Consider the following 13608-nt stretch of genomic DNA (forward strand, 5'->3'; position numbering starts at 1 on the left):
AAGTTCCTTGCTCAGCCAGGAGTGGGCAGCTGGGGCCTGAACTGCAGAGAAAGGGATGTTGGAAGAACAGAGAGGGCTTTCCAAGTTTCTGCTAGTCTGGAGTGACCAGGAAGGGCTGCAGTTCCAGCAGTCTTGGGTCAGCTGAGCGAGTAGTCAGCGGTCAAATGCATAGGGACCCTGGTATTAGAGTCTTCTTTTGCCTGCCCTTGAGGTGGAAATCTGGCATCCAGTGGTTTCTGCTCCCATGAAGGCCCATTCCTTTGCCACGTCTCCAGGGAGGCACATTTTCAAGTACGGGTCTCTTTTGTTCCGTTCTTCTCTCCCACCAGGACCTTTCTTTGAAGCGCACTGCTGCATGTGTGCAGGCCTCATGCTCACCCACACACCACCCCAGTCACCTCTGTTCTGTTTAAGTCCATGTCCAAACCACACGACCCATGCATCTTTTTTTACTGCACTTACTAGATCTCTCTCTCTCCTTATGAAAAAGACTTTCATTTATTTTTATTTTATTTTTATTTTTGCAGTAGAAGTATATCTAATTCCATTAGCTTAAATTTTTGCAAGCATTTCTAATCTCTTACAATACGCGGTCTCTGCAAGGTAAGGCCTCAGGTCCCCTGGCCCTTTCCCTCTCACACCTGAGGTCCCACCCACCAGGGCAGTACCAACTGGCTGGCTCCCAGAGGTCAGTGGATTCTCCCAGGGGGCTTTGCCTGTCAGCATCCTCTCCCAGGCACCGTGCTTTCCACACATGGTCCCCCTACCAACTCTGGCTCCATTTTCAACCTTTCCCCCTTGCCATGTTTGGAATTTCTCTCCCCGGCTTCACTTGGAGTTTAAGAGTGAATTAGAAATGCAACTGCCCATCACCTGTAGATGGCTCTGCACCCTGATGGCCAGGCGGCTCGTTCCTTGGTGCAGCCTGGGAGCCTGCCTGAGCCAGAGGATGTGTTTTGTTTATCCACAGCCCCCGAATATCTCCCAGGCCTATTGCAACGGGACCCCAATCCCAACCCCCGCTCCCCTCCCTGCTTCCACTAGACCCAGACCAGGGTTGGGGAGGGGGGTGGGTGCAGATCTGGCAGTCAAGCACAGGAAAGGAAAAGTGTTAGAAACCAGAACTGGCAAGCTCACTGTCTTCTCTGCCTCCTCCAGGATCCACGCACATCCTCACCCCACAGAAACTGCTGGACACGCTGAAGAAACTGAATAAAACAGATGAAGAAATAAGCAGTTAAAAAAATAAGTCGCCCCTCCAAACACGCCCCATCCCACAGCGGTCCACAGCTTCCCACCACCGCCCGCCTCAGTTCCTTTGCGTCCTTTGCCTCCCCAGCCCTGCACGCCCTGGCCGGCACTGTTGCCGCTGCGTTCTCGTGTTCAGTGATGCCCTCTTCTTGTTTGAAACAAAAGAAAATAATGCATTGTGTTTTTTTAAAAGAGTATCTTACATATGTATCCTGAAAGGAGAAGTTCATGTGCAGTTGGTGTGCAGCAGGAGAAGTTTCTGGACTGTTAGGATGAATGGACGCCTCCTCCCCGTTATTTAAGATTTGTGACCTTGTACATAACCCTGGGTGACATGTGCACATTGCTTGGGTATGGAACGGTAGAAATTTGGGTATTTTTAAAACCTTGTTTGGGGTTGTTCCTGTCCTTGTTGAGAATCATAGAGATGTCTGTGTTCTTGGAGTATTTCACACTGAGGACTAATCTGTTATCTTCATTCCAGTCTCTACCCCTCAGTGCCTGCTCTCATCCAAATAACCTGGGAGGTGACAATCGGGACATCTCAGGAGGTCCGAGGTGGAACAGACCTCTTTGCCTTTCCCAGTGTCTCATGCCCCCAGTGGTGTGGCTGTGGGTGGAGGCTGGGGTGTCCGCACGAAGCCAGGCCAGCATCCTCCTCCACAGCCCGTAACTGCCTCCTCCCCGGCCTGTGTCCACAGTGCTGTGATCCTGAGGGAAGTCCTCCAGTCTAAGTCACAGTGCCCCGACAGGTGAGAAGCAAACTCCTGCTGGGAGCCTCCATCTCTTTGGAAAAACAGTCCGGAGCCTGTGGCCCAGGCCCTTCTGTCCCCAGGCATCACCCCAACAGCTCATTTTCCCTCGTCAGCCTTCGTTCAAGGGTCAGGAATGAACCAGAACAGATGGGTTCTGGAGGTACCTGAACAGAGGGTTATGGCTGTGGAGAAGGTTCTTGGCCCATTGGATTCACACAGACCCTGTACCCTCTCGGCAAACATCTTCAGTCAGATTATCCTCAGTTTCAGATACTTCATAATACCTTATTTTGTGTCGTGTGGGGTCATACGTCATCGTGTTTGTAAGAGAAGATGGTCATTTTATTCTCCGTATAAAACTTAGCTCTAAAGCAGAAACTAAAGCAGCAAATGCAGGAAAGGCTGTCTCGCCATCCTCAAGACTCAGCAGCTCTCATTCTCCAGTGGTGAGCACACCATTTGTCCTGCTGCTGTTGTCGTGAAATATAACAGTGGAAGTCACAAAAATGTCCCCTGCCCAGCCCCCTCGCCGCCCTTGACCTCCCGCAAGCCATGTGTGTATTACTCGTCTAGTGATGTCCTCGCAAAGTGCTGTACACGAGCTCGGCGCCACCTCCACCTCCCTTTCAGAGCCTGCTCCCCGCCCTCTCCGCTCGCTGCATTGTGGTGTTCTCTTCTCAAGACTTTGAAATCTCCCCTTGCACTGAAATTAGTCGTCAGATCTCTCCCCGTCTCCCTCCCAACTTATACGACCTGATTTCCTTAGGACAGAACCGCAGGCACCTGCTCCGGGTGTCTTACTCCCGCTGCTTGTTCTGTCCCCTTCCTCGGACCAAACAGTGCTCATGCTTCAGGACCTTGTTTGTTGAAGATGTTGGTTTCCCTCTCTCTGTTATTTATATGAAAATAATTTATCAAAAGGATATTTTAAAAAAGCTAGTCTGTCTTGAAACTTGTTTACCCTAAAATTATCAGAATCTCAGTGTTTGAAAGTATTGAAGCACAAACATATATCATCTCTGTACCATTCTGTACTAAAGCACTTGAGTCTAATAAATAAAGAAATCAGCACCCCTTCCTGGTGTCCAGGGGCCTGTAGTCTGGCTTTCCTTTGGGCAACAGAAGGAGAAAGCTTTTGTAGTAGTTCATCACAGAGGAGGCGGCCACCCCGAGCTGTGGCATGGAGTCAGGTCCCCATGGCTTGCATTAAATCTGTAGCTGCCTCGCATTGGGGACTAGCCATGGAACTTGTCTTGGGCCTCTAGCTGCAACAGGACGCTGCCTAGAGATGAGGCCATTCTTCCACCGCGTTTCTCCTTATCTAGAATGCCTGCCTCCCTCCTTCCCTCCCTCCCTCCCTCCCTTCCTTCCTTCCTTCCTTGTTGGAATTATAGGCACCCACCACCATGTCCAGCTAATTTTTGTATTTTTAGTAGACACGGGGTTTTGCCATGTTGGTCAGGCTGGTCTTGAACTCCTGACCTCAGGTGATCTGCCCGCCTCAGCCTTAGAATGCTTTTCTAACGCAGACACTGCGGGGCTCCATCTTTGCAGATGCTCCCTCTCCAATCATGTGGTGCCTGTGTATTTAGGGCACGCGGTGAGGTCACTTCACCAGCATTACTCCTCTCCTCTGCTCCTGCTGCTGCACCATCCACCCTACGTGTATAATGAACTTCTCTCCAGGATGGAAGCTGGTGTGTGTCCTGCTTGTCTTGGAACCTGCTCATGACCTGAGAAGACTGCGGTGAGGTGGGCCCAGCTCTCAGAGTGGACCCTAGGTGAGGGTTGAGGCCACACAGGAAACTCGCTAGAATGCTGGGCCCAGGGGAGTGAGACCCTTTGTAGGGACTTCTGTCTCTACTTCTTTTTCCCATCATTCTCATTCTGGTCCTGATCTCCTTTGCGGCACTGAGAAAGCTACCAACTCGACAGCAGTGGGTGGAATTTGCACCACCATAGCCTACTATAGTTTGGTGAGACATGTCTCATGAGGAGGTAACAACCATTGACTGACCATGCCAGGCCCGTCAGTTACTTGCCTGTTAGGCAGATCCTCTCCCATTCTACAGATGAGGAAGCTGAGGCTCAGAGAGATGCAGAAATTCAGAAAGCTCACTCCCGACACCCATTGTCTTGTTGTTGTTGTTGTTGTTTTGAGACTGGGTCTCACTCCCTTGCCCAGGCCGGAGTGGAGTGGCCCAATCACGGCTCATTGCAGCCTTGACCTCCCGAGCTCAGGTGATCCTCCCACCTCAGCCTCTCGAGTAACTGAAACCACAGAACCACAGGCACGTGCCACCATGCTCAGCTAATTTTTGTATTTTTCTGGAGAGACGGAGTCTTACTGTGTTGCCCAGGCTGGTCTTGAACTCCTAGGCTCAAGCGACTGGCCTGCCTCAGCCTCCCAAACTGCTGGGATTACAGGTGTGAGCCACTGTGGCCCCCATTATCTATCATTAGTTAGTTCACCAGCAAACAGAAGGTTTTGGAACGAGATCTAAGATTGGAATTTTAAAAATTCTACATTGTCCTAAGCCAAATTTACATGAAAGCAAAAGCAGCACTGTTTGCTGCTTCCTGGGATCATCTGTCCCTCCAAGCTCATGGGAGTGGCTTTCTAGTATCTCCCTGGTGGTTGCTGAAGTCTTCTGTCCCAGCTTTCGTCACCTCTCTCCGTTCCACCCGTTCACTGCCACCCAAGAGCAAATGAGTGTGGCCCTTTAGGTTCTGGGCCAAAGCCCTGGTCCTTCTGTGTTACCAGCAGAGATGGAACCCACAGGCTAAAAAGTCTTCAATGGTGTTAAATATCCTTGGAGGAGCAGGGAGTTCCAAAACAACCCAAAGCACCAACTGAGCCATTCTAAAGCCACGTCTGTGAGCTGCAGCCAGGCACTGTGCCTCTCCAGAGGCCCTGGTCCAGGCTGTGGGGCTCAGCAGAGACTGCCAGGGGCCTGTATACCCCCCACCAAGCATTTGTTCCTGAGGAAGCAGAAGGCCAGAGTGGTTAGGAGCAGATTTGAGCATCAGCACACCTGGGTTAAATCCACCCTTGGCCTCTTTCCACATGATCCTGACAGGTGACTCTGTTCCCTCCTGTACTGCCCATGGAGGCGGGAAGCTGAGTCCAGCTCCCAGGAAGCAGAGTGAGGGCTCAGTCATTGATGATGATGATGATGGTGATGATGAGTCCAAGCCAAGCCTGGGGAGAAAATAAATAAGTCTCATAAATTTAAAAAAGCCCAATGCTCATCAACAAGAGAACAGATAAACTGCACATTCACCCAATGGTGAGTTTAAGGCAGTTAAAAATGCATGACACACAGTTGCATATAGCCACATGAATAGATCTCAGACACTTGACAGTGAGTGAAAAGAGCACAGTATGGGAGGATACAGACAGGATGGTGCATTTATATAAAGCTTCAATGTTGCAGGCTGAAAGAGTGAGGGTCACGATGAACTCCGTATCCTGGAGCCTATATGAGTAAACAGCAAACTGTTCTCATAAATGCAGAATGTTGGCAAACTGACAAACTGCATCTGCTGCCCAGAAAGAATGCAGAGGGCAGTCATGCCCTAAGCGCCGTTTTCTTGTGATTAGGTACATCTGAAACCTGTTAGCAATAATGTGAACCTGTGATCAATTAAGTAGCTGACCAGTCATTACCTCCTCCTCCCTGCTCTTTCTACCCCGTAAATACGAAGGGCTGTAGAAATTCAGAGCTGCTGCTTTTGCTCACTAGAAGCAGGGAGCCTTCTTCTTCCCCCGACCACTTCTTTAAAATAGTTTCTTTTAAGTTTTCATTTCTGTGTTCATCCTTCATTCAGTCCCATAGTAACCTTGGCAAACCACGGCACTTCAGAACCTCATAAAAAGCACCATATATTGCTTGTGGATACATATGTTGTAAATGTGTGAAAACACGTGTGGAAATAAATACCAAAGTCAGGATAGTGACTGGCCATGGGGAAGGGATGGTTATTCTTGTTGTCTTATATCTTCAATTTCAAATGAGCCATGGGCTTAAAAGTGCTTCATTGAATAAAAAAAAAAAGTATTAATACAATCATTCTGATTGTGGTTATACATTAAGGCCAGGCACAGTGGCTCATGCCTGTAATCCCAACACTTTGGGAGGTTGAGGAGGGCGAATCACTTGAGCCCAGGAGTTTGAGACCAGCCTGGACAACATGGTGAAATCCTGTCTCTAAAAAAAATTAAAAAATGACCCTGACATGGTGGCATGTGCCTGTAGTCCCAGCTACTCAGGAGGCTGAGGTGGGAGGATCACCTGAGCCCCGGAGTTCAAGGCTGCAGTAAGCTGTGATTGTGCCACTGCACTCCAGCTGGGACAACAGCAAGACCCTGTCTCTAAATAAATAAATAATACATGGCACTTATTATGTGCCAGGCACTGAGTGCTTTATATGTGACTTGCTGAATCTTCTCAACAACTGTATGAGTTAGGTGCCATTATTAGCCCTACTTACATATGGGGAAGCAAAACCACACAGAGACAAAGCAACTTGGCTAGGGCCCTCCAGTTAGTACATGGCAGAGACTAGATTTAAACACAGCCATCTGACTCCAGAGCCCTCCACTATCAGAAAAACATTATCAGCTGGGTGCGGTGGCTCACGCCTGTTAATCCCAGCACTTAGGGAGGCCGAGGAGGGTGGATCACACGAGGTCAGGAGTTCAAAACCAGCCTGGCCAACATGGTGAAACCCCATCTCTACTAAAAATACAAAAAAAAATTAGCTGGGCATGGTGGTGGACACCTGTAATCCCAGCTACTTGGGAGGCTGAAGTAGGAGAATCACTTGACCCCGGGAGGCAGAGGTTGCAGTGAACCAAGACCGTGCCATTGCACTCCAGCCTGGGGAACAGAGCAAGACTCCATCTCAAAAAAGAAAGAAAACATTCTCGGCATAAGCAGACAGTGGGATTCCAGTGTGAATACAGAGTGTGAATACAGAGTGTGAGTTTGTATAGGCTGGAACAAATGACTCGTGAAGGATGATGATTTTACACAAGCAACAAAAAAGAAGAAAAAGAATGGAAATAAAGTGGTACAATAAAAACTGGATTTTCCTGGGCCAGTGAGTTATACCTGCCTGGTCCCCTGTGCATTACCTGTTATAAAAGAACGTTGTCAAAGAGTGGATGAACACACTGAAATATTTTAGTTATTTCAATTAAATATTTCAATCAATTTCAAATGAAGCACAGTAACCTAGTCCATAAGCCAAGCACATTTTTCCAGACCAAGCACTAAAGAATACATTCTAGAATGAAACTGATGAATTCCATTGCTAAAAGTTGGGAAGAAACCCAAACTACAGAGACAGTGATCTGAGTTATACTCCTTGGAGTACAAAGTGGCACCAACTGTTGCCAAGAAGCTTGTAAAACCAGCTACTGCTGGTCGGGTGTAGTGGCTCACTCCTGTAATTCCAGCACTCTGGGAGGCTGAGGTGGGTGGATCACCTGAGGTCAGGAGTTCAGGACCAGCCTGGCCAACATGGTGAAACCCCATCTCTACAAAAAATATGACCTCCAGCATCCTTTGAGCAGATGACACTGTTGGCTGGTGGCAAGTGTCTGTGGCAGACTATGTAGAAGGATGCTGTCAACACTTGTGGTCCCTCTTACAACTGGGTTGAATGGTGTGGAGCAGGATTTGAGTCTCCTCCTGGTGGGAGCACTGCCTCTTTATGAAGGGGAAGTGCTCAGATAGTGCTTGCTCTGTTTATCATTAAAATCGCGTGCTCACATGACACCAAAAGCACAGACAAAACAAGAATAGGTAAATTGTTCTACTTCAAAATTTAAAACTACAATCAAAGGACACAATCTGCAGGGTGAAAAAGGCAGTCTCAGAGTAGGAAAAACTGTTTGCAAATCACATATCTGATAGGGGGCTAATACCCAGATCCAAGAACTCCTATACTCAACAACAAAAAACAATCTGACTTAAAAATGGGCAGAAGTGGCCGGGCGCGGTGGCTCAAGCCTGTAATCCCAGCACTTTGGGAGGCCGAAGCGGGTGGATCACGAGGTCGGGAGATCGAGACCCTCCTGGCTAACACGGTGAAACCCCGTCTCTACTAAAAATACAAAAAAACTAGCCGGGCGCGGTGGCGGGCGCCTGTAGTCCCAGCTACTCCGAGGCTGAGGCGGGAGAATGGCAGGAACCTGGGAGGCGGAGCTTGCAGTGAGCCGAGATCGCGCCACTGCACTCCAGCCTGGGCGACACAGAGAGACTCCGTCTCAAAAAAAAAAAAAAAAAGGGCGGGCATGGTGGCATGCACCTGTAGTCCTAACTACTTGGGAGGCTGGGGGGAGCAGGATGGTTTGAGCCCAGGAGTTTGAGACCAGCCCAAGCAACACAGCAGGACCTCGAATCTATTTTAAAATAAATGAAATCAAAACCAGGAAAAAATGGGCAAAGGATTTGAATATCCATTTCTCTAAATAAATTATACAAATAGCAAATAAGCACACAAAAAGATGCTCAACTTCACTAATCGTTACGGAAACGCAAGTCAAAACCACAATGAAATACTACCTCGTACCTATTAGAATGGCTACCAGAAAAACAAAAAACAGGCTGGGCATGGTGGCTCATGCCTGTAATCCCACACTTTGAGAGGCCAAGGAGAGCAGAATACATGAGCCCAGGAGTTCACGGCCAGCCTGGACAACAGAGTGAGACCTCATCTCTACAAAAAAAGTAAAAGAGCCGGGCGCGGTGGCTCACGCCTGTAATCCCAGCACTTTGGGAGGCCGAGGCGGGAGGATCATGAGGTCAGGAGATCGAGACCATCCTGGCTAACACGGTGAAACTCCATCTCTACTAAAAATACAGAAAATTAGCTGGGCAAAGTGGCGGGTGCCTGTAGTCCCAGCTACTTGGGAGGCTGAGGCAGAATGGCGTGAACCTAGGAGGAGGAGCTTGTAGTGAGCCGAGATCGCGCCACTGAACTCCAGCCTGGGCGACAGAGCGAGACTGTTTCAAAAAAAAAAAAAAAAAAAAAGGTAAAAGAAAAATTAGCCAGTCATGGTGGCACATGCCTGTAACCCCAACTACTTGGGAGGCTCACCTGAACCCAGGAGATCAAGGCCGCAGTGAGCCATGATTGCACCACAGCACTCCAGCCAGCGCAACAGAGACCCTGTCTCAAAAAATAAAAACGGGTGGGGCAAATTCCTACCTATTCTCTCTGAAGCACGTGTGCCCCTCCCTATGGATATAGAATCCCTGGATCTAGTGGGTAATGGTATGGGGATCCACTACCTTCTCTGTTTCTAAGAAAAAACAACAACAAAAGAAGAGGTGGGTTAAAGGTCCTGAATTAGCCGCCCCTGGAGCTGTCCCTGTCCCAGCAGCGGCTTCCCACAAGACCAACTTTTTTTTTTTTCTTTTCTTTTTTTTTGAGACGGAGTCTCACCCAGGCTGTAGTGCAGTGGTGTGATCTCGGCTCACTGCAACCTCTACCTCCCGGGTTCAAGCAATCCTCCTTCCTTAGCCTCCGGAGTAGCTGGGACTACAGGCTAATTTCTGTATTTTTAGTAGAGATGCGGTTTCACCATGTTTGCCAAGCTGGTCTCGAACTCATGACCTCAAGTCATCCGCCCGCCTCGGCCTCCCAAAGTGCTGGCACTACAGGTGTGAACCACCGCGCCCGGCCAAGGACAACTTCTCGGTGTTCCACAGTGTCCCGACCAGCGGGATCATTAACACAGACCTTGAAGGAGGGGGTGGGAATTATGAGAGACAAGAGACACAAGAAATGGAGACAAGACAGTATTGATCAAGTCTCATTTAATGGCGGTGGGTGTAAGGCCTTATATATGCTGCCAGGTAAGAGGAAGGGCTCAGAGCAGGAGGGGAGGGGAATAATGAGAGACGTCACCGGACGCATGCTCGGTAGACTTAGTCAGATCCGGACGCGGAGGTAATCTACCCACGGGCGGGAAAAGTTCGCGCGAGCGCGGGAAGGGTTGATGATGAAGAACCAGGAAGTGCGCCATCTTGTCTTACAATGTGGAGTTTAAGCAACAGAGGCTGCAGCAATTTCCAAACCTCACAGCTCCGGAAGGTCCTCCTTTTTTTTATATTATTAGTAACTAGAAGATAACCCCTCGGGAACTGCGCCTGTCTTAGGTTGGAGTGACAATCTCTTCACTGGTACCCGTCATGGGATTAGGCAGTAGCTATGATGGCCCTCCTGTCTTAGGTTAGTGAGAGATGACACCTCTTACCCGTCATTGGCCGTCCAGTTCAGCGCACAGGGAAGGTGGTTTATAGCAAGCGAAAGTGTGGACCACCGTAATCTTCCTGTTCTAGGCGATGATAATGGACCTGGATGGGTTTGGCTTGGATAGCCTCGATCTGTTGCTTAATAAATGTCATGAGCTTATTGAAGATCATAGGTCCCAAAGAAAGTAAGAGTAACAAACAAATCAGGGGGCCCAATAAGGTAGATATAAGGGGAGAGTCCATGGAAACCAGTCCAGAGTGGGTTATCAATCATCTCTTTTCGTCGTTTTTCTAAGTCTTCTTGTAGTCGTTTGATTTTGTCTCTGACGATCCCGGACTTGTTGGCGTAAAAACAGCACTTTTCCTGTAAAGCTAAACAGCTACCTCCCTGTTCTGCGGTTAACAAATCTAGGCCTCTCCTATTTTGGAGTACTACTTCGGCCAGGGAGTCTACTTGATCTTGTAGATCCTGTATAGTGCTTGAGACGGCCTGTATATCTGAGGTTAATTGGCGAGATAATTTGGTGTATTGAGTAACAGAAACCCCTAGACTAGTAGCCCCCATTGTTACAGCAGTGGTTATGCCCAATCCTACAAGTAGGGGGATAAATTGTATTGCCCTCTTGTTTCTTCCTAAAAAATGATCTATGGCCGGAATAGGTACAGGCTCATCTCCAGGAATAATGTCTATATCTGGCAGAAGGGCGGCTAGGATACAAAGTCCTGTCCAATTTGTGGGCAATATGTATATGCTCTATTGTTGCCACATATGAAAACTGAACTGTTTGGGGCACACAGCGAGTGGAAAACATTAGTGATAATAGAGCAATTAGTGAACTCAGCTATGCCTACGTCAATGTCGTAGGAATTATTGAGAAACGGAGAGTAGATGCACGAGGAGTTAGAGAATTCGAGGGGCTGTACTCTAAGGGGGGGAATGATTGTACAGGAAGTATTGGATATATATCTTGAGTCATTACTGGGTATGGCAAGAGGAACAGGATCCCCTAATGGTAAGCATAGCCAGCAATCACTGGCTAGACTAGAGTTGGAATTATTGAGTAGATTATGTGTAACAGTGAGGAGGTCAAAGGTCTGGGCATCGATTTTTTCTTTCCACGAGTTTTGGGCAGGGCCAAGGGGTGGTAGTGAATTTCCGGGTACAGATACCTTTGTAACTCCTCAAGTTTTTGTGTACCGTAATTTCTCGGGCCTTGTCTTGTGGTCCTCCTCCATCAGAGATATGAAGAGGGGGGTGAACATTCCAACAGACAGGCTGTCCTATAGTTCCAGTACAGCCAGCCGATATAAGGTTATTGGTATTTCCTAAAACTGCAGGGACATTGCTGGCCCCTATAGCAGGGGTTCTAGTTCTGGTTAAGATAGCCGTATAGTATGTTTTACCGCCAGAGGTACATTTTTGATAAGCGGTGAAGCAGGAGCTGTGTATAGAATCTATAAATGTAGTGCAAGGGCAGGTTATGTTGTCCCCTCCACTAGATATTCTTGGGGTAGATACACACCTCCACTTAAGGGAGTTAAGCGGTAGGTATGCTGTGTAAGAGGAGCAAGATACAGTTGTTATATAAGAATTAGGTGGGCTGGCGAAATATCCCCCAGCGCAATCACAGGGCTTACCATGCCGTTGTTGTATTATTGTGAGGGCTTCACGTGGATCGCCGAAGCCGGCATGAACCTGGAATGCCTTGTAGGTCAGCACTAGGGTCCAGAGGAATCTGTAGTTGGAGTTCATCTCTGTAATAAAGGAAAAGAGTATTCTCAGGGAGAAAATTACTCCCTGGATTGACTATTGTTAGGTACCTGTCTTACCAGTCGTTCCGGCAGCCATCTGGCTGCATCATGAGCTTGGGAAAAAACACAAACTGAGCCTCTGCCCCAGATTAACACTGGGTCAGGACCATGCCATGTGTTGTCTAATGGGTCTCTCCATTTGACCATGGCAAATTGTTTTTTGGAGTCAGAATGCCAAAATCGATCAGCTGCTGATTTGTTTAAATCGTCTAGATTTAAAAAATTCAAAATAGTGAGTGAGTGATTAAGAATAAAGAATATTTCTAGGGGTGCCCTTAGTAGGGTACCATTCCCCCTTTTTTATCTTATCAATGGTAGTTTTTAAGGATAGGTGAGCTCTTTCAACTATTTCTTGTCCTTGAGGATTATATGGGATACCAGTAGTGTGTTTTATCAGTAATTTAAGACAAAAGTCTTGGAAGGCTTTGGATGTACAGCCAGGATCATTGTCTGTTTTTAGTTGTTTAGGCTTTCCAATTATAGAGAAACAGTGTAGTAGATGAGCTATGACATGTTTGGTAGCTTCACCTGTCTGTAGGGTGGCTAGTATAAATCCACTAAACGTATCTATACATACATGAATATATTTTAAATTGCCAATTCTGACTAATGGGTGACATCCATTTGCCAGATCATATTAGGAACTAGTCCTCTGGGGTTTACTCCTAAGTGAGGACTGGTAGGTAGGTTATACATGTCTGGCATTGCTTAACTATTTGTCTAGCTTGTTCTCTAGTTATTTTAAACATTAATCTTAGAGTTCGAGCATTAAGATGGTGTAGGGCGTGAGCAGTCAGTGCCTGATCTAGGTTTGTATTTGTAGTTACGCTACTGTTTTGGTTGCCAAGTCAGCCATTTGGGTGCCTTGCGATAGGGGTCCTGGCAGTCCAGAGTGAGCTCTAATATGTCCAAGAAAGAAAGGGGTTGATCTGCTACATATTAATTGTTGGCATTGTAAAAATAAGTTGGCTGTGTCTGACACATGTTTGATTTGTGCTGTGGTCTCAAGCAAAGGTATTGAGTGAGCTAAGTAGGCACTGTCAGTGTAAATATTAAGAGCCTGATTAGGGAAGTTTGACAGTACTGCAATTAGAGCTTATAATTCTACTAGTTGAGCTGAAGTATGGTTGGTATTGAATTTAACGGTGGTATCGGCAAAGGTATATGCAGCTGTTCCTGTGGATGACCCATCAGTGAATATTAATAAGGCATTATCTAAAGGTGTTTTACTAATAACACGAGGAAAGATAAAAGCATGTAGTTTACAAAATTGAATAAGCTTATTTGGCGGGTAATGGTTATCTAAACTACCAGCATAAGAGGCACAAGCAATCGGCCATGTTCCGTATTTTGCATTAACAATGGATTGTGGCTTAGAATAAGGTTGTATGATTGTGAAAGTTCAATTCCAAAATATTTTTTGCTATTGTCTTACCCAAGATAATTAGATCGGCTATGGCACATAATAGGGTAGCAATACCTTTTTGGGAGATGAAGGCAAGTGGACCCACATAATAGGG

General features: G+C 47.3%; 1 protein-coding gene across 3 annotated transcripts in view; it reads left to right on the forward strand.

The window, feature by feature from the left end:
* The window catches only part of STXBP1 (syntaxin binding protein 1), an 89025-nt gene extending 85935 nt beyond the window's left edge, over positions 1-3090 (forward strand). For 2 of the 3 annotated variants that reach the window (XM_033191717.1, XM_033191718.1), the window contains one exon: positions 1159-3083. In XM_033191717.1, the coding sequence (XP_033047608.1) occupies positions 1159-1241 (83 nt within the window). In that variant the 3' untranslated portion in view covers positions 1242-3083. Of the gene's footprint in view, positions 1-1158 lie in introns of all 3 variants that reach the window. The other variant, XM_033191716.1, reaches the window with a different exon arrangement.
* The last annotated feature ends 10518 nt before the right edge of the window (positions 3091-13608 follow it).

The sequence above is a fragment of the Trachypithecus francoisi genome, unplaced genomic scaffold (genome assembly GCF_009764315.1).
Source record: "Trachypithecus francoisi isolate TF-2019V2 unplaced genomic scaffold, Tfra_2.0 Contig01585, whole genome shotgun sequence".
Taxonomy (NCBI): Eukaryota; Metazoa; Chordata; class Mammalia; order Primates; family Cercopithecidae; genus Trachypithecus; species Trachypithecus francoisi.